Source organism: Ursus maritimus, unplaced genomic scaffold, assembly GCF_017311325.1.
Source record: "Ursus maritimus isolate PB19 unplaced genomic scaffold, ASM1731132v1 scaffold_26, whole genome shotgun sequence".
NCBI lineage: Eukaryota > Metazoa > Chordata > Mammalia > Carnivora > Ursidae > Ursus > Ursus maritimus.
Genome location: NW_024425119.1, coordinates 3,925,303 through 3,945,913, shown reverse-complemented (window position 1 = coordinate 3,945,913; position 20,611 = coordinate 3,925,303). Strand labels below are relative to the sequence as shown.

The 20,611-nt window shown below is 52.7% G+C and overlaps 2 protein-coding genes across 2 annotated transcripts; one reads left to right on the top strand and one right to left on the bottom strand.

Annotated features, from left to right (window-relative positions):
• Nucleotides 1–141: 141 nt before the first annotated feature.
• NRIP2 (nuclear receptor interacting protein 2) lies at nucleotides 142–7,733 on the top strand. The gene is made up of 6 exons (XM_008704850.2): nucleotides 142–482; nucleotides 3,910–4,059; nucleotides 5,122–5,204; nucleotides 5,527–5,648; nucleotides 5,855–5,907; nucleotides 6,223–7,733. Exons 1-6 carry the CDS (start codon nucleotides 225–227, stop codon nucleotides 6,313–6,315), a joined length of 759 nt encoding a protein of 252 aa, XP_008703072.2. The 5' UTR covers nucleotides 142–224; the 3' UTR covers nucleotides 6,316–7,733.
• A 556-nt stretch (nucleotides 7,734–8,289) lies between these two features.
• On the bottom strand, nucleotides 8,290–19,808 carry ITFG2 (integrin alpha FG-GAP repeat containing 2). The gene is made up of 12 exons (XM_008704849.2): nucleotides 19,602–19,808; nucleotides 14,903–14,998; nucleotides 14,300–14,341; nucleotides 13,902–14,073; nucleotides 13,004–13,143; nucleotides 12,391–12,539; nucleotides 11,920–12,017; nucleotides 11,692–11,745; nucleotides 11,542–11,633; nucleotides 10,715–10,832; nucleotides 9,077–9,250; nucleotides 8,290–8,985 (listed from the first exon to the last, which is right to left on the bottom strand). The coding sequence occupies exons 1-12, from the start codon at nucleotides 19,695–19,697 to the stop codon at nucleotides 8,882–8,884; spliced, it is 1,335 nt and encodes a 444-aa protein (XP_008703071.1). The 5' UTR covers nucleotides 19,698–19,808; the 3' UTR covers nucleotides 8,290–8,881.
• Between the last annotated feature and the right edge of the window lie 803 nt (nucleotides 19,809–20,611).

The following is a 20,611-nucleotide window of genomic DNA, read 5'->3' as shown; positions in this document are numbered from 1 at the left end:
CCCCCCCCCCCCCCCCCCCCCCCCCCCGCCCCAAGTGCTGGGTTTTTCCAGCCGGAGCCTCACTCCCTCTACTGCAATCTCTGGAAATTGGTGTCTGACGCGGCTGCTCCGGCACATTATTTATTGATTCCTCTGCCCCCGTGGAGACCCTCCCTTCAGGAGAGCTGCCGCCCCGGGAGCGGGGGCAGGCGGGAAGCGCGGCCGGGCCACAGGAGGCAGAGGGGATGGAGGGAAGGACGGTTCAGCAGCCCCCACCCTGCTCATCAAGCTCGGCAAGCCCCGCAGGGGCCGTGAGCACCAGGCAGGAGGCCAGGAGAGAGGAGGGAGACTCCAGGAGGAGGGGACAGGAGGCAGCGCTTGGGGACCGAGGCCCCCTAAGCCAGCAGCGCCGTCTCAGACAGGCCACCCAGTTCCTGCACAAAGACTCTGCCGACCTGCTCCCCCTGGACAGCCTCAAGAGGCTCGGCACCTCCAAGGACTTGGTGAGGCAGCCCTCTCCCCATCCTTCTCTCCATCTCCCTGTATCCTGGGGAGGGGGGGGGCTGGAAAGGACAGTCCCTAAGCCTTCAGATGCCCTTTCCCTTGCTGAGAATGGGGCAGAGCTAGTCCCAGTTTGAGGGGCTCCATTCTGACCGTTCTCAGACTCTTCGTTGGGGTTGTCCCCATGGCTTGGTGGCTCTGGGAGACCCTCTTCGCAGTGCTCCGCTTCTCCCAAATAGTCCAGGGTTTATCTTGGGGTGATGAGGAGCTGTGCTCTTTAGGAGAAGAGGCTTACAAGGACACAGGAACCTTCTGGAGCAGTCATTTGCTGCTGGAAGGGCCTGGAGGCCTGAACCAGTTTAGGGTTGCGGTTTCTGTCCTATCCCGAAACAACAGATTCCCTCCTACCAGTTCTGGCCATTCATTCGCCTTTCCCCTGCACAATGGAAGCAGTAAGGGCCTCTGTCCTTTCCAGAGCCCCAGGGTTTTGTATGGCTCTTGCTTGGGCCACCAGCCTCCCGAGGGTCCCCTTTACTCCCTTGTAGGGGCACTGGCCCTTCCCGAGGGCCCCCTTTGCTCCCTTGTAGGGGGACTGGCCCTTCCAGGCTCCTTCCCTTCCATCTCTGTAGAGCAGCTGTAGCCTCCAGAGGGAATGGGGAGGGGGCACATAACAACAAGGAGGTGAGTGGGTCAGGGGACAGCTGCGTATACTCATGTCTCTCTGAGAGAGTGGTGAAGAGCACGGTTGGAGCCAGGCTGCTTGGGTTCAGATCCTGGCTCTGCCACTTACTACCTTGGGCAAGTTGCTTTATGTCTCTGAGCTTGTTTCTTCATCTGCTAAATGAGCACGAAATTAGTAGTATCTCCCTGATCGGGTTGCTGTGGGAGTGGCATGAACTAATACCTAGAAGGGGCTTCGAAGAGCGCCTGGAAAATAGAAAGCGCTGTCTAAGCTCTAATTAGGATTGTTCCTCCAGCTACGACTCCATTTAGCTCGAGAGAGAAAATAAGCTCTGTAGAGTCTAGAGAACATGGAATCCTATCTGGCCTCTGGCTCCTAGAAGAAAGGAAGGCTTTGGAAGCTCTCTGTACCCTCACCCTATTCCTCATCAGAGGGTCAGAGAGGAGGGCAGTCCAGCTACCTGAGAGGCACAAAGTCAACTCCAGGGGCCTCAGCCTGGCGTCAGCCAGGAGGCTAACGCAGTCCCTCCCTTTCCTGACCTAGCCCTACCATATTCCTCCCAGTGTTCCCCCACCAGGAACCCAGCCGAGAGCCAGCTGATACCCAGCTGATTCCCAGCAGTTCCCAGAGAGGAAAAGTGACCAGACTGAGATCTCAGTTCAGGGAATGTCAGGGCTGCTCCCTCCTTGCATACACAGTGAGCACAGCTGAGAAATAGAAACAGGACAACAGGGGAGCTGGTCCTTTGGCTCCCGGTGGCTAGGACCTCAAAGGCTCTATGGTTTGGAGACCATCCTACATCTTTCTGGCCCTGGAGAAGAGGCTCTATTACCACTACAATCCCAGAATGGCAGGTCCAGCCTTCTGATGAGAAGTCCTGAGATTTTCACTTCCCCCTCTGCCTTCAGGACCTCCCAGATTGATGTCAAGCAGTTACATTGTGTGGCTTTGGGAGTGAAGACACTGACGGGCAGGGAGGACCCCACTGTCTCCCTCCCTAGGACGACTCTGGAGCCAACTGCCCAGCGCTGGGGGCCTGACGCCTGTATCCATCGTGGGAAAGGCGGGAGAGGAGCTGGGAACAGCAGGACCACTCTTTCCGGCCAGCCCCAGAGTTCACTGCCCTTTCCCAGAGCTGGGTCTCCTGCTGGCAGCCTTGCTGGCAGGAGCAGCCGGTCTCAAGGGCCTCATTAAACCAAGGGTAGAAAAACAATCCCAGGTTCCCAAGAAGAGAGGACAGGTGGAGAAGCATGTGTGCAGCCTGGACAGTTATAGTCATTTGTCAACACACATTTATTGAGTGCCTTACTATATGCTAAGCTAAGCCTTGGGATATGAAGACTTGACCTCACAGGCTCTCCAGGCTAATGGGGGAGTAAAACCCACAAATCCCATCTGTGAGAAGCATGACAAAGGGAGCTAAGAGAAGGGGTGCTGGCCCCAGCCTGGTGTGTAGAATGAAGAGTACAAAAGTCAGAGAGGGCTTCCTGGAGGAGGTAAACTGCAATTTAATTACAGGATATGTATGGGATTTCAGACTTAGATAAAAACCTCTCTCTCAAATAAAGAGCAGTTCCTGAACGAAGTATGTGGAACCAGTCATCCAGTCTGGCCTAGAGAATGAGAAAGAGGAGTCTCCGGAGGGCCATTGAGCAGGAGCCAAGGCGCGGAGGCGAATGGCAGCCTGGTGCAAGCAGTACAAGCAGGGGCAGGGGGCAGATGTGCCGAGCGGGGGATGAGGCTGAAGACCAGGCAGTGGCCGGAACACCAGGGCTGTGCCTCACCTTAAAAAGTTTGGGCTTTATCATGTAAGCGACAGGAGGCGGCTGTGTTTTGATGGATTTTAAACAGGAGTAACAGTTTTGTTTTACTTGGGAGCTTCTCAGATTCTGACATGCACACGAATCATCAGGGCATCTTGTGAAAAGGAAGATTCTGATTCAGCAGGTCTATTCTGCATTTTTAGCAGGCTTCCAAGTGACGCGAAAGCTACTGATCTGAGGACCACACTTGGAATCGAGAGGGTTTTAGATCATCATCGGCTCTGAGCAGGTGTATGTGAGACGCTGCTGTACTGGAGGCAGGTTCTTACGATCTTAGGGAGGTGGTCCAGTGACCCGGGCCAGCTGGGGTGAACCAGTCCTACAAAGCAGGGATGGAGTCCATACATACAGAAGGCAAAGTGGGCAGAACTTAGGAAGTGAAGTGACTGGACGGAGGGAAGGTGGTTTCGGGTGAGGGAGAGTTCAAGCATCGTAGTTTTGAAGATACGACTTCTTTTGTCTTCTGTTGTTGCTGATGTTTTATCATCCCATCATCAACCCTGGGATCCGCAGCCCATGGAAGGGTGAGGTCAAAGGGGGAAACAGAGAAAAAAAAAAAAGCCAAAAATTATGTGTTCTAGACCAGAGATAAAAGCTCCCCAAGCAGAACACTAGTTCCTGGGAGGTCCCGTCGCCTATAGGTTGGTCAGTCTGATCTAGAATGGACTATTCTCTTCCCACTTCTTCATCGCTGGGCAATCTCTTGGGGCCCCAGCCAGCTGGCAGGGTGTCATACTGGGGTTCACTCTGCTATAGTGCTCTGATTGCTGGGATCCTTGGGTAAGCTCCTTATTCCTGTGAGATGCAGGGCTGGGGTGGGGTTGGGGGGAACGTTGTGGGATGACTAAGGTGGGAGAACTGAGTGGCCAGCCCAGAGACTCGGGTTTAGAGCTGTCTGCCTTCTCTGTTTTGTGACGGAGCCAGCAGCCGCACAGTGTGATCCAAAGACGCCTGGTGGAGGGCAGCCAGAGTCGGCTGCAGGGGGAGTCTCCCCTGGTGCAGGCCCTGGTTTGTGGCCAGGAGAGCAGGAGGACCAGCAAGACGGAGATCCCGGCTCTTCTGGTCAACTGCAAGGTGAGAGGCCCCCCAGGGCACCAGCTTTTTTTTTTCATGAACAGCCCTGCCTGTGACTGGCTCACTTCAGCCACCCTCCTTTCTCCCCCGGGTGGTGAGGGAAGGAGGGAGGGAGAAAAGATATCTCTACCCTAAGCCTGGACCAAAACATTGGATCCTGTACATTCTTTACTCTCTGCCTCAACCCATCTTCCCTCTGTGCTGTTCCACCTGTCATCACCATTCCCCCGTCCCTTTATCAAGTGTAATCATCAAATGTGAGTGTCAGTCCCCTACAGTGTCTCCTATGTCCGTGAACAGTGCATCACGTATGTATCCTGCAACACTCCCACCCCCCACACACTCAGAAGAAGCGCGTGTCCCCCAAGGTGACAGCCTAAGGCCCCAATGGTACCTCCTCCTGGAAGCCTCTTCTGACCTTCCCCAGAAACAGCCTCTCCTCCCTCTCGTCTCGGGCACGTCACTGACAATCCTTTTGTAGACCTTAACACTTTCGACCATGCACTAGTCACTGACGCTTCCCTCACACCCAAGCCCAGATTCACCCCTACGCCCTCCTGCCACAAATCTCAGTACGTGCTCGATACACGTCTGGAATGAGAAAACTGCGTTTGGGATAGCCGAGCGTCACCCAAAACGTCTGTATATGCCCAGAAGAAAGCGAACCGGTCTTCGTCTCCACGGTGAGCCTGTCGCATCTGCAGTTCCCGGCAGGCGGCCTGGTCCTCTCACCCCCTCCTCTGTCCCTCACGCAGACCTCTCTAAACTAGGCCCTCAGCTTCCCCAGAATTCCTCTACACAAACCGAACTGTTTCCGGTCAAATTGTTCCCAAGTGTATTGGACTTACCATGGGCAGCTCTGCTCGCTTTTTTGATCCCTTCATCTAAGAGCCGGGTTGGCCTCAACTGGATGACTGCCATAGAAACCACTTTGAAAGATTCGGTTCTTTCCCTTCCCTCGTTTTGGAGAGGGACTCGTCAGAGGGCTGGGAAAAGTGAATGATCCAAGCCCGATCCATTCCCTCGGGGGCTCACAGAGTCCCCCACAAACCTCTTTCTCAGTGCCGAGACCAGGAGCTTCGGGTGGCCGTGGACACGGGCACCCACCACAACCAGATCTCCGCTGGGTGCCTCAGCCGCCTGGGGTAAGAGCGCCACCCGGAAGAATGGATGGCGGGAAATACTCAGAAAATATTCTGAAATGAGATGGTAGTAGTTGCATGACTCTATAAATATACTAAAAACCACTGTGTTTATAAAAGGGTGACTTTCGTGGTATATCAAGAAAGCTGTAGTTAAAATAAAAAAAAAAGCGGGGGGTGGGGGCTCTAATAGCAAAGACAAGGATTTAGACCCCACGTGGGGCCAAAGGACTGGATGAGCACCCAAGTGTGGCGGGGAGGGGTGTGAGCTAAGGGGCTGGGGCTGGGGGTTGTGGTGGCCATAACCCTTGCTTCCCAAATACAGGTTAGGGAAGAAGGTCCTCAAAGCCCCAGGTGGGGGCCTGGCACCTGGGCCCCCCACCCAGGTGGAGCAGCTGGAGCTGCAGCTGGGCCAGGAGACGGTGGCCTGCTCGGCCCAGGTGGTGGGTGAGTCCTCCCTTCGTTCCCAGCCCCCTTCTTCCTCTCCTGGCTGTGGCAAAGGCTGGCACCCTCCGAGGTGTCCCCAGTCTCGGGGCCCAGATCCTCAGACCTGGGGGAGGGGGGTGGGCAGACAAGGAGCGAGTGTTGACAGGAGGGCACCGTGACTACCAAGGGCCCCTCCAGCCTCTTCTGTTTTCAAATGATTCCTGCAGATGTTGAGAGTCCCGAGTTCTGCCTTGGACTACAGACTCTGCTTTCTCTCAAGGTAAGGATGATGCTAGCGCTTGACCCACACTGTGGCCTGACCCAAAGGGCTGGCAAAGGAGGTAAAAGGCACAGGTGCGGAGCGTGGGTCAGCTCCTGATGGGAAAGACCTGGAGACGTCCTGAGCTCGCCTTCGCTCCCTTAGCAGTACCTCATTTGCCCACACGTGAAAAGTAAGAACCAGGTCCCACTTCCCCCCAGCCAGATGAATGGAAAAGGGGAAGAACGACGAGTAGGGGGAGGCTGTGGGAAGTGGGAGGGCCCGAGAGAGGGCTCCCTGCTGAGGGAGGTGCTGTGTCCCTGCCCTTCCCCACAGTGCTGTATCGACCTGGAGCGTGGAGTACTGCGCCTGAGAGCTCCCTTCCCAGAGCTGCCCTTCCTGCCTCTGTACCAAGAGCCTGGCCAGTGACTGCCGAACCAGTCGGTCCCCAGGGGAAGGACCTTGCCTTGGGGAAGAGCTGTATGGGGGAATGGGGTAGCTGGGGACGACCATGTCTGTCCCTTCTGTTGCCACCCTGACCCTGCCGTCCCGTTTCCCTCAGTTGGCCACATTCCTCACTGCTTCTCAGCCACTGCCCAATCCCCCAGGAGTCTTCCAGAGAGAGGGCCCGTGATCTCAGGGGCCTGGCTTCTCTGTTCCCATTCTCCTCCAAGTCAGGACTGCAGAAAAGGACGTTAAGCATGGCGTGGTAGGAAGTGGCCCGAGTCAAAGGCTGCGGCTTGTACCATCCTTCGCCTGTCCCCTGCCCACCCACCCCTCGGTGGCCTTCACTCCCATGCCCCTCCCCTTGCCTTCTGGGGCTCGTTACCTTTCCCAACTGGACTGCCGCACCTCACCCACCCGGGGCCCTGTCCCTGCTGACGCCCACCTTTCTGATTCTGCACACAACTGCTCACAGTTGAGTGGGGGAAGAAACAGGCAACTGAATACTCCAATGCAATGGGAAGGTGAGTTGGTAGAGGCATGCCAGGCTCACAAGGCTGGGAGCTTCCTTAGTTACCTTTTCTGGGGTTACCAACATCTGAAGCCAGTGATCACCCTGTGCAAGACCTTGGACTGACCTCTACTATTTCTCCAGGCAGCTCTCCTCCACTCGCTTTTGTTACACATTGGGACCCTGAACTTCAGGGGGTGGGTGGGGTGGAGGAGCGCTGTCAGGAACTGCCCCCACAAGGTGGACAGGATGGCAGGGTGCTCAGTACTCAGATTTCACCTAACCACTATTCTTTCTTATTTCTAGAACTCCTCACCTCATTAGACCCTCTCCCTTCCCCTCATCTCTGGCCTCCTGAGCTTGAGCTTGTCTTATTTTGAAATCAGTGGCTTTCTATCCCCCGCCAGGCTCTGAGCCAAAGCAAAAAGACAAGGAGGCTTTTCGTCTTCACTGTGAAGAGAGGAACCCAGACCTTCAGGAGCCAGACCCCCGAGTGTCTTTCTGGCTGGTTTCGGTCTCTCGGGTCATGGATTAGGGGTAGAGGAAGACGGTGGTCTAACTAACCTCAGCTAGGGAACTGGGGCCCTTGGAGTGGAAACCAAGTCTTGAGCCCAGGGTAGACCAGAGGAGAAGCAGGATACCACCCAACTGCCCTGTGACCTCTGGTCTTGCCTTTCCCTGCTGCGTTCCCTGCCGTCAGAAGAGGAGGGGGCTCACCAGCACACGTGTAATAAGGATCCCCTCATCCCTCCTGCCTCGCCCCATCACCTCGGCCTTCCCGGCCCTGCCTTTTCCCTTCCGCCTCTTGCTGCTTCTGTGCCTGCGGACCCCGGGCCCAGGGGCAGGCCTTCAGCTCAGTCGCTTTCCATTTGAATAAACACCTGTTTCTGTATGCTAACCTCCTTCTCAGGCCTTCCTCCACGCTGAGCAGGGCCCGAACTGATAACTCTGCCCCGCTTTCCTTACAGAAAGGCAGTGTGAATGCGGACCTTTCCCCGGGTTGGTCCATCGGGCTGGGTCGAGATAACGGAGAGCAATGGCGTTCAAACTGCTCTGAACACAACTCATGGCAGCAAATGCATTTTACACCGTGCTCAGTACACACATACGTGCACACGCACAACTGTAACACCCCCTTACTGTGAGCAATGTACTCTGATTTTTTCCACTGTGTTTTATTCTATCCGATTTCGTTTAGCCCAAAAATGCTGACCACAACCCACCAAAGGACTGCAGCCTGTAATGTGAAAAAACACTGACTCAGAGTGCGCAGAATCGAGAGCAGAAGGGATAAAAGTGGCCCGAGATAGAATTCTGACTGTGGTCTGGATCCTAAGCCTGCATCAGATTTTAAATGTCTCCTGTCTCACAGACAAGGTGTTTTGGGGGGCAATGGGAGCAAGGCTTACATGGCTGCACGATACTTAAAGAACACGGTGAAATGAGAACGTGCTAACCTGGTTTCTTTGCTCAATTGAAGAAAATCATCTCAGGGCTGCTGGGGACAGTTAAGACCAGAGTGTAAAATGTCCTGGAAGACTGTCCTCAAAAGCAAAACAGTGGGCCATTCCTGTAATAATCACTAATGCCAACACCCTGGAGCTGTGCCAAGGGAGACGGAGCCTGGAATTGGGGGAGACCTTAACTCATTGCTCCACAGGCCCCAAAGCCAGCTTCCTTCATAGGCACCGGAGCCATGCAGAAGATCTGTGCTCCCTCCTCACGAACAAGTGTTCGCCCTACAAGGAGAGTGGGGAGCTCTGGAGAGGGGGGCGGTCCCAGATGATGTGGAATGAGGCTGGGGTCCTATGATCCTGTTGATGTGATGGGTAAGGTACACGAGGAAATGGACCGAGGATCAACTTGCCTCTTCTTTCACCAAGAAGACCATGAAGGCTACAGTTCACAGCCCCCCTAGGGCGGCTGCCATCCTTCCACGCTCCTCTGTGATGTTTGCTCCCTATTCTGCCAGCACCATGGATATCTTGGGGGGTGGGGTGGTTCAGGAGGCTCCTTCCTCAGCTAAGAGGGCAAGTCTGGCTAGGTGGGATCGTGGAGGCTTGCAGGAGCACACTGCGGTGGCTGGTCTGGACGGTAGAGGGTTTGGTGAAGCAGGGCGCGGATGGCTGGGACGTCGTCAGGATCTGAGGGCAAGAAGGGGGTGGGTCAGAGGTGGGGGAGTTCCTGGGCGCCTGGCACAGGGCTGCTCCCGCTGCAAGCTCTCCTGGGACTCACCCACGCCCAGCTCCTGCAGGAGGCTCTGGAACTCTGGCTCAGCCTCCAGCAGTTTCAGCAGATTGGTCGACTCCATCCGCTCAAGCTGCACCTCCCAGTATACGTAGATCTTCTGGTTGAATGTGACGTACACGAGGCAGGGGCTGTTGCGGCCCTCCTTGCAGGCGTAGAGGCCTGAGGGGGGTGTGGGGGGGGTGAGACAGAGGTCAGAGAGTTCCAGTCCCGGAGGGAAGGGCAGAGTATATGATGAGGGCCTTGGGAGTCAGCACTTTCCACCCTCCCACAGATGTCAAGCAGAAAACTGAAGGCCCTCTTTCTATTCCTTTTGTGGTGGGAACTTGGAAAAATAGGTAAAATATGTGGCCCATTTCAGCTATGGAAAAACACCAGGCAGAACAGCACCCTAAAAGAGGTAGTTGTTGACTTTCCCATCTTAGTGAGAGCCCTGGAGGAATGAAGGGTAGTCTTGGCAGTCCACGGGGTACATTAGCAAATGCAGTCAGAAACCCAGGTTTCTCTTTGGTGGCCATCCCTTCTGTAAAGGCATTTTAACCTTTCAGGACATTGGCGAATGTACCCCAGAGCACTGTGCAATTCTTAGCATCTCGGCAACCGGAGATATCTCCATGTCCCTGAAAGAGCCAGTGCTGCTTTCCAAGTCCCTGATTTGGAACTAATGCGAATGCTCTGGGAGAATGTTCCTCAGAGAGTTCTGACATTCTCAGATGGGAAAGAACCTCCCAGTGTCTTCACACATCCCAGAGAGATGATAAGAACTCAGCCCATTCTTTTTTAAGTAAGTCTTTTTTTTTTTAAAGATTTTATTTATTGGGGCGCCTGGGTGGCTCAGTCGTTAAGCGTCTGCCTTCGGCTCAGGGCGTGATCCTGGATCCCTGGGATTGAGCCCCGTATCAGGCTCCTCCGCTGGGAGCCTGCTTCTCCCTCTCCCACTCCCCCTGCTTGTGTTCCCTCTCTTGCTGGCTGTCTCTCTGTCCAATAAATAAATAAAATCTTAAAAAAAAAAAAGATTTTATTTATTTATTGGACAGAGAGACAGAGAGACAGAGAATGAGTGGGGGAGGGGCAGAGGGAGAGGGAGACACAGACTCCCCGCTGAGCAAGGAGCCCAATAAGGGACTCAATCCTACGACCTGGGATCATGACCTGAGCCGAACGCAGATGCTTAGCAAATGAGCCACCCAGCCGCCCTTTGCAGTTTTAAACAAGGAATGAAAGAAAGTGACAGGCCCATCTCTAACTATCTTCAAGAATGGGCTGAGTTTGGAGCGCCTGGGTGGCTCAGTCCGTTAAGTGTCTGCGTTCGGCTCAGGTCATGATCCCAGGTCATGGGACTGAGTCCCGCAGCATCGGGCTCCTTGCTCAGAGGGGAGTCTGCTTCTCCCTCTGCCCTTCCTCCTGCTCGTGCTTTCTCCCCTACCTCAAGTAAATAAAGTCTTAAAAAAAAACCCAAAAAACGAAAGAACTGTACAGATGGCAACCTAGTACCCAGCATCACCCTGTAACACAAGCGCTGCAGAGCTAGTCTGTTTATGAAGACTCGAGTTAGGGGACGTGGAGAGAGTGGGCATGACAGGCCGACAAGCGTGGTGAGAGAGGGGCCACGGGCCGGGCTCCCACCTGCACAGAAGGCTCGGATGTTCTCGTCCACTTGGAAGCGGACAACGGTGCGGTTGTGATCAATGATGTACGTCTGTCCATCCCAGGCACAGGCAACCACCTCCTCATGCCCGTTGCCCTGAAAAAGGCCAGAGACCAAGCTGCAGGGGTGGCCAGCAGCTCTTGTACGAAGAGCCCGGGTGACAGCGGCTAGATGAAAGATGAAGGAGCAGAGCATCTGGCCCTGCGCCACAAACAGCCAGCTGGGGAAGAAAACGAGCCTAAGGTTCTTACAGAACTTCCTCTGCGCGTCCGTGGCCACATGGCCGAGGAAGCGGGCATCGGTACTCCCCGTCTCCTATGGAGGGAACCTCCGCTTATGGAAGCGAAATCACTCAGCAGACAAGGGAGGCAGTGCAGAATCAGGGCTCACCCCAGGCCTGTTCTACTGGCTTTAAAGCCTCGTTTCTCTTCGCTAAACCATTGCACGCGCACAATGATGCGGCAGCATCTGGCCTCACCTGCAGATTCGGGGGCTGCTGCCTTAGTAGAGAGAGGCTCGTAGACGAGAAACAATAATGATAGAGAGTACATCTGGAGTTGGGGTGAGTAACTCACTTCTGGACCCAAATAACTTATTTCTCTTTGGAGCCATTACCGCTGGCAAAGTGCTGCCGAGAAGGGAACCGTGCTGGGCACTGAGCAATACGGAGAAACAGACGCACTTGAGATGCATCTGGAGTCTGTCTGAAGAGACTGAGATAAAGGTGGGGAGGGAGCTGTGAAGGGAGAATGTCTCACTTGAACCTCATCTCTCCATGTCAAGAAGGTAAGAATGTTCCTCTCACCGTGACATCCAATTTCTCCAGGGCGAAAAGCTGGTGATCCACCTGCACCGACCACAGCAGCTTGTCTGCATCCTCCATAAGCTTCAGTGTCCCTGTGGGGGGGGGGGGGGGCCCACAGGCACCCAGCTCCCGACCCCAGCAGGAACTCACCATCCAGGGTGCAGAGGGCAAAGAGGCCAGAGCCACCCCTCTCAGCATTGTGGCCTGCGGGTGCGACAACAGGACCGGAAGAAGGAAACGTGAAGGGCAGGGCAAGGTCAGAGTGTACAGGGTGAGGGGTGGTCCAAGGCGGGGAGGAAGGGAAGGCCCTGCATCTCCCCTCTCCCAGCACTGATGATTGCCCCTCGGCTCCGTCTTGTGCCTCCAGCCCACCCTCACCTCGTTTGATGTTGCCAATGAGGTGGGTGGAGACGTTCTTGTTGTGGATACGGCCGGAAGTCTGGTGCAACACGACGTCTCGGGCAGCCAGGGTCTCCCTGTGTGGGGCAGTGAGGGATACTAAATGGGGATCAAGTGAACCTAGTTCTCCAGGACTTCTGTGGCCCCGATCTCTGTACGAGCTCCCAGGATGTGAATCAGCCTGGAAACTGATCGCTGAGCCTGTCTGGCCCGTGTGCAAAGTAGAAAAGACAGGGACGGAGCTGCCAAGTTAGAATCTTGGAATCTCCTCCAAGTGCTACAAGGTTAAAGCGCAGGATTCTCTGGGTCGCCAAATAATCTTCCTTAGTGGGACAAAGGTACCGTGCCGGGAGCTGGCCGAAGCAGCTCCACCGACTGCAGACCTGGCCGCCGCCACAGGAATCCGGGAGCCCATCTGGATTCCATGCACCCCCCAGGCCTGCACCTTACCTACTGCCCTCCGGGGCCCCCTCCGACGAAGTGGGGGTCCCGGCATCCTTGTTCCAGGTACACAGCAGAATGGCGTAAGCACAGCCTGGCTGAGATACCATCAGTTCAGGCACACCCAGGGGCCCCGGAGTCACCGAGAGACTGTCCACCTGCACCAGGGAACAGGGGCTGACGAGGGCTGGGGACAGAAGGAAGTGCGACCCTCCACAGAACAGAGGAGAGCGTGGGGCAGGCCCTGGGAACAGTACCCCGGGCTTCAAGGGCAGCAGCAGGAGGAAGAATGCGAGGTCACGGGCCTCGTGCCGTTCTCTCCACACAGCCCACCTGCTCTGCACTGCGTGTGTGTCCTACGGGGTCCACACCCTGCCACAGAGCATGTCGCACCACCTGCACACTCGTAACGCTTACCCAATGCTCCCTCCTCTCTGCCTAGGGTTAGTCATTTGCCCCTAAGACCCTGATTTGAAACTCTCTTCTTTGGATTTCTCTCAACAAGGAGATGTTCCCTTCCCCCCACGCTAAACCCTGGCTCATGACTGTTCTCCCTGGAGCCCCCTCCAGGAGGGCCTCCTCCTGCCCCCTGAGGTCCCCGAGCCCACACTCAGCCTCTCACCTGACCCTCCAGCGTCCATTTCTTGAGTGACACCAGCTGCCCCGTCGGATGCTCAGTGCCCTCGCCCAGGTCTTCCCAGCGGAAAGCCCGGACCACGCGGTCTGTGTAACCTACCACCAGCTCACAACACCCATCTCCATCTGCGGATCCAGAAAGTAAGACAAGTTGGGAGCCAAACGTGTAGCCATGAGCTTGAGTCCTACACACACGTCCTCCCTGCTGCTCCACTAACACCACCACTACTGGTGCTTTCACCCACCACAACTTCAGACCCGAGCTGAACCCTCACGCACCGTGTGTCTGCACCTGCTCCCCTGCCTTCCTTGGGCGTGGGACACTCTACCCCCCAACTGTTCTGTGGGTCCTATCACTTCTCCCCTCATGCTGCTTCTCTCAGATACACATCTCAAGTGTCCTGATTCGTGCCACGTACCTACCACCACCTTCAAGGCACCTTTGGGCCAAGACATCAAGTCCTGTATCTGTAGGGCTCACTCCTTGCCACCTTCAGCCTTCCCAGCAAGGACCTGCCTGCCAACTCCATTTAGAATTGGTACCTCTACTTCTCCACCCTGACACACTCGCTAGCCCCCTTCTGTGGTTTCTTTTCTCCACGGCACGTCCTACCTTCTAACATACGACTTCATTTTCTGACAACATTTTATGCTGTTTATTTTCTGTCCCTTTCCAGTAAAGGTCCAAGAAGGCAGTGACTTTTGTCCGTTTTAATCACTGCCTAGAATGATAGCTAGTTGATAATGGGAGCTCAGTAACTCAACATAAAATGCATAATAAATGGCGCACATGAATGCCACCTCCTTCCCTGAATCCCTTGAAATCTGCTCTACTACCCGGTGACTCCTATTCCCCGGCCGCCTGCAGAGACAGCCGTGCCCACCGATGTCGCTGATCAGCATGACCTTGGTGTTGGCAGGGATGTGCTGCTTGAACACTGGATGCTGCTCCTCTCCCGTCAGGCTCTCGTGGTGCCCAGAAGCATCCAGGGCCTTGGCGGGCGTCAGGTCACACAGGTGAAACCATCCTTCAGCACTCACCGCCACCACCAGGTTCTGGGAGAGGCAGAGCATGGGACAGATGGGCTGGGGAGGGAAGGATGGGCTGGGGAGGGAAGGATGGGCTGGGGAGGGGAGGGGAGTCTGGGCACGAGCCTCGTCACTAAAGCACAGAAGTGAGAGGGCTGAAGCCTTTAACTCTCAACTGGTTTCCACCAGAAGATGGGGATTAATGTCGATAAAGCCTTGGAGTTCTACCAAGAAGTTGCCCTAGGGTTCTTACCTTTCCTTTATTACATACATCTCCAACCCCAACGCAAGTCAGCTGCAAAGAAAAGGGGAGACACACTGAGAGAGACCAGTACTCCCTAAACTCCGTGAAGCAAGGAGAGGGCTCGCTAACTATCATCGTTCGCTGAAAACTTGTGCCATGTGACCTACACCAATAGTTCATGCTAATCGAGTTCTTGCACTATGGGTTTGGTTTCCCCAGACACCAACAGGAAGACCTAAAGTAGTTAAGACGGTCTGGGCTGAACGAAACAAAAGTTTCAGACCTCGTATAGCCAGTTTATCATATTTCTAGACATATTCAAAGTATTACCCCCATTTTCTACTATACTTTATAAGATCAGACGACTTCGACAGCTTTGAAAGTACTAAGGGAGCCACTCTACAAGAGAAAATAAAAAACAGCCCACCAGCTGGGAGCACGCTGCCTGCGGGCTCCCCTCCCTGAATCAAATGAACCCTGAAGCAGCAGCTGGGCTGAGGAGCTGGTGAACTGGTGGGACACACTGGTGGGCTCCTGTGTGGCTTAGCCTTGACAGTTTTTGCACCGAAAGGATCCCTCCACCCCTCCAGTCCCAGGGAGTTGAATACTGACCATGCCCTGGCAGGAACAGGTGAGCCACGGCCGGCTGTCATCATTCTTATACACGAACAGCTTCCCACTCGTGTCCCCCACCACCAGTTCATTTAACTTCAAATGGGGAGAGAAGACAGTGTTAGGATGGGATCAAGCTTTTGTCTATGGGGTCCATCCTGAGGATACCACAAGACCTCAACTTGTATCCTCATCAATTAAAAAAAAAAAAACTTGGGATGCCTGGGTGGCTTAGTAGGTTAAGCATCTGCCTTCAGCTCAGGTCATGATCCCAGGATCCTGGGATCAAGCCCCGCACTGGGCTCCTTGCTCAGTGGGAAGCCTGCTTCTCCCTCTGCCCCTTCCCTCCCGCTTGTGCCCCCCCCCCATCTCTCTCTCTGACAAAAAAACCAATAAAATCTTAAAAAAAAAAATCTTTTGCAACCAACAATGCCACAGTTTCCCAGAGTCTCTTTCTTTCCCTGTAGGGGTGTATGTGTGTCAGGGGAGGTTAGCAGAATGCGGCAATATAGAAATTTATGGCCCTTAGAAAAGTCTGAGAATGGAATGGCTTCACAGGCCGCATGCCTGCTTCAGCTCTCCCAGTCTGTCCATTGTCAATGGGACATGTTTTGAAAACAACCCAAAACATTTAACTTTTGGAAAATTAAACTTCAGATCGCATATTTTATCAAGGGCCAAATGAAAAAACAAGGTCGGCTCTGGGGGTCCTCCTTCCTCTCCCAAGACCTCTGGATCACAGTGTGTTAGAATGAACATGGAAGGGATGTTGGTGTTGGAGGGGAGGACGGCATGAAGAGGTTGGGGCCTCAGCCTCCATGCTCTGGGCCTCCGGCGCCCTCAAGTGGTGGCCGAGCTCTCAGGAGGGGGCGCCCTGCACAGAGCCTTTTCACTATTTGTGTCTGGGTATTCCCTTTTCCCAGCGGTTCCCCAAAGGCTGGCTACCTTTCCAGGGGCTAACAGTGATAAGAAGGTAGCACCAAACCCTTTTTCCACAAATAGCTTCCTGATTTCCCCTTGGGGGGTGGGGCCAGTGAACACCTCCTTCAAAACAGAGTGGATATTAGAGTCTCAAGAGCTTTAATTTTAAAGGCAACAAAAACATAACACATCAACAGTAAGGAAAAGTTAAAAATGAACTGGGATTTATTAATAATGATTCACTTGATCTGAATCTTTGATTTATTTATTTTTTAATAGTTATGGGAGTTTGTGGTGGGAATATCAGATCACAGAAGCATAAAACAAGTGTTTTTTACAGTAAACTCTCTCCACCTGATGTTTCCATTACGGCTGCCCCAGAGGACTTTGGCAGACACACAGGAGAGCGGCCGCATGGCACAGAGGCTCAGTGCAGCTACTGGATTTGAATCCAGCTCCCTATGCTTAAATTTTCTCATCTATAAAACAAAGATCATAAGGGTATCTACCACATAAGGTTGTCACGAGAATTGAGCTAACAGCAGAAGGCCTATAAAACTGACTGGGATAGAGCAAGCACTAACACCAGGTGGTTTTCAGCCTCTAATTAAAGGCCTCCAAGGCTAGGGACCCTAGAATCTTTTATACAATCCATTCTTTTTAATACATTCATTCAGCAAATGCCATAGTCCATAACAGGCCCTCAATAAAGGTTTACTTAATAGACTAATAACAAAAAAGATTTTGGGGGGGGGGTGCCTGGGTGGCTCAGCCGGTTAAATGTCTGCCTTTGGCTCGGGTCATGATCTCAGTGTACTGGGATGGAGCCCCGCATTGGGCTCCCTACTCAGCGGGGAGTCTGCTTCTTCCCCTGCCCACACCGCCCCCCCACTCATACTCACTCTCTCTCTCTCTCAAATAAATAAATAAATAAAATCTTTTTTAAAAAATATTTTTTTTAGGGGTGCCTGGGTGGCGCAGTCGTTAAGCGTCTGCCTTCTGCTCAGGGCGTGATCCCGGCATTATGGGATCGAGCCCCACATCAGGCTCCTCTGCTGGGAGCCTGCTTCTTCCTCTCCCACTCCCCCTGCTTGTGTTCCCTCTCTCGCTGGCTGTCTCTCTCTCTCTCCGTCAAATAAATAAATAAAATCTTTTAACTTTTTTTTTTAAGAAACAAAGAAAAATCAGCATTAAAGAGAATGCTCAGTCAGCCCTTGAGTTTCCAGGTAAAGCTAGACAATGAGTTGGGGTACACAGGTAAATGCTGCAGACCCCCGCTGACCCTCACCGTTTAACAAGGGCGGGGACCCAGGAACAAAATGATAAAACAGTGCGGTAGGTGCAGTAGATGTGACCCAGCCAGGCGACGACAGGCAACGACAATGAGGTAATGGCTGGTCTCCTGGAAGGGGACATTTCCATTTCTAAAGTGGCCCATCTGCTTTCCCACAGCTATAATGCTTCCCAGCAGTTGTGCTTCTCTGTGGCTGATCCTGGCCCTGGCCTCTGGCGGTCACTCACTGATACTCCAGCACCCCAGCTGGAGAGTACCACCGCCAGAAATGCTCAAGGAGAGAGGAGGTGAGGTCTTTGATCTGCTACAGCCTTCTAGAGACTTCCCCCTGGTGTAGCCAGGCTTTTTTGTGGGCAGTCCAAGAGGGTGTGCATTCTATTTCTGCCTTCTCCTCCCCCCAACCTACCAGAAAATAAATTAGTTTCAAAGAACTTTAGGCTATTGATTTATTAGGGTGAAATAAGTCTTTTTCCTGCCCCAAATTTTCAAGTGCTAGCCTGGGGAACAAATAACAGAATTTCTATCCACACTCATGCAGGCTGAACGTACCATCACTAGGCAACTATCTCAACTACTTGCCCTTCTTTCAGTTATATTTATCAATAACAGGCAAAGCCCTTCAAATTGCTTTGAGAGACATAATCACATTTGCTTTCTGTAACTGTCTTCATTTATTCAACAAACACTTGATGAGTGCCTACTATGTACTACTCTAAGTGTTAGGAATATAACAGTGAAAAAACAGATAAAAATTTCCTAACCTTATGAAGCTTACATCTCAGATTTTTTTTAAAAAGGTAGTACAATATATCTAATATTGCAGAACTGAGCGTATTAATGCAATTCACTTAGAAAAGTTCAATTTCCAGGGCGCCTGGGTGGCGCAGTCGTTAAGTGTCTGCCTTCCGCTCAGGGCGTGATCCCAGCGTTCTGGGATCGAGCCCCACATCAGGCTCCTCTGCTAAGAGCCTGCTTCTCCCTCTCCCACTCCCCCTGCTTGTGTTCCCTCTCTTCGCTGGCTGTCTCTCTCTGTCAAATAAATAAATAAAAATCTTAAAAAAAAAAAAGAAAGAAAAAAGGAAAAGTTCAATTTCCAAAAAAGCTGATGTTATGAAGCTATGAAAAAAGGCATGTATTTTTCCCTTTTAAACACAGAAGACAATCAGATAACACAGAAAAATAATGCACACCTAAAGTCACTCTCTTAATTTACTATTTGAAAATGCCTCTTTTGATTTTCTCATAATATCGTAATGCTTGGCATATGAAGAAATGTGAAAGCCCAGAACACAATACAAATTTATGAGAATAACTCCTTCCTCCCTCCAGGGAGGAGAGCCAAAAGAGGCCTCATAAAATATCTTCTCTATATCTTCTCTATCACAGCACAAAGGAGGCTGGCGGGGGGGGGGGGGGGGGTTTTTTGCTTTTTTAGAGAAGAGAGCACAGAACAGTTAGGGAAGTGAGAATAAGAAGTAAGGAGGCAGAATAGGGAGATGGGGCAGAGAGTAGGAGAGGATGGCAATAAGGTGCTTTGCATCAAAAATATGGAATAATGAATGAAAACATACAGTCTGTTAAAAGTGTCAGACCAGCAACAGCCCTCATCCCCTTTGATCCTCCACCCCAAAACTCTTTACATATTTTAATCAATGCACCTCCTTACATTTTGTTATTCTTGTGACTATCACCCCACCTGAGTATGAACTACCTTAGGGCTGGCACTGTCTTTTGTCCATTTTGGAATTCCCATAACATACCACAGTCCCTGGCGCACGACCGGCAGTTGAATAAATATTTGCGGAAAAATAGAAGCAAACACTAACAACACTAAGAGCTGTGTTCCCAGGCATAGTTCTGCCTGCTTTACCTGTACTGACTCATTTAAACAACGAGGAGAAGAACGACTGGGGAGAGATGGAACGGTACATGTGAACTGTTTTTGTAATTCAACCAAGGTGTAGCGCTTTCAAGTTGCAACACCCTTGCGTGTTCTATGAAGCAGGCACTACAGAAACCCGGCAAGACTGGGGTGGGGGCCCGGAGAGGCAGAAAAGTACAGCAGTGTATTCCTGTGCAAGAGGCACGCGTCAGAACTGCACAAGCGCGCTATAAGCTTATTTTGAGGCTTGGAAAGGTAAAATGATTTGAGAGGTGATGCCCCTGGACAAGGCATCACGACAGAAGCAATGAACCAGGAGATCTGGCCACCAGTGTACCAGGCTCCTACTGTGAACAAGTTACTGACTTAGGCAAAGGATCAGTTATCTACGCCCCTCAAAGAACACCAGACCAGGCAACCAGAGCAATTCCAGGCACATGGGCTACCCGCAAGTTCTCCCTAGGCCACCGCGCCAACCCCACCGCGCAGGCGCGACGCGCACGCCGCACGCCGCGGTCGGCTTCTCCACTTCCCTGGCCCCGCCCCACCCCGAGCAGAGCCGCCGAGCCGGACCGCGTCTCTCGCAGTGCGCATGCACTGACCGTGTCGTTATCGACGTCTCCGAGGCAGATCGCGTGCGGGAAGAGGCTCCCACTAAATTCCAGGGCCACGCGCTGCACGTAGCTAACCGACCTCATCGCACTTGCAAGGGCCGAGGGACCGGGGAGCCCAGCTAAATGTCCCCCGAGCCCCTCCCGAGAGCCGCGCGAGCGGAAGGCCAGCCAAAGCGGAAAGTTACGTCACCGCCTGAGCCTCCAATCGCGGCCTTCGTCGCTTAATCTTAAAGAGGAGGTGGGTCTTCCGAGCCCTCTGGGCGTGGGGCGGGCTTACCCAGCTACCTACGTGATTGACAGGGGCCTGGGCCACCCCTTTCCTCCAGAGCTCCTGAGAGCAGGGGTAGACCAACCCTGACGGGGGTCGATCTGTTCCCTAGGCAACGGACTCTCCAGGGCTTGACCTGATAACCTTGACCTCTTTGTTGCCCTAGCGATGAAGATTCCCAGCCATCAGACTAAACCAGAGATTCATAATTAATCGTAATTACAGAAAGCTGTATGGTTTCCAACAGTGTTTTAAAAAAAATGATAGAGTTACCCGTTAGGAGTCCTGAAAACAATGTAGTGAATTGAACCGGCATTTAGAAAAACAAAATAGAATGAATAGAAAATGCCAAGTGACTTTCCAGTAGTAAATATTAGTTCTGTGAAACCTTTGTTTCAATTGTGTATATTCATATATGTATATTTTATATACTGACTTATGTGAAAAAATTTTTAAATGGTGTGCGTATGCTTTTGGGTTCAGTGGTTTGAAAACCACTTGCAGGGAAGCACATTTCGTATATATTGTTTCATGTAATCAGCACAACAACCCTGAGAGCTTGTATTAATATTCCAGTTTTTTGGATGAGAAAAACAGGTTCAGCAAGATTAAGTAACAAAACAGAAAGTTGTAGAGATGGGACACAAACCAAGACCGTTTGATCCAAAACCCCAGCTCCTTTCTACCATTAATGCGTAGTTCTAGGAAAGTCCTCAAGCCAGAAGTCAGG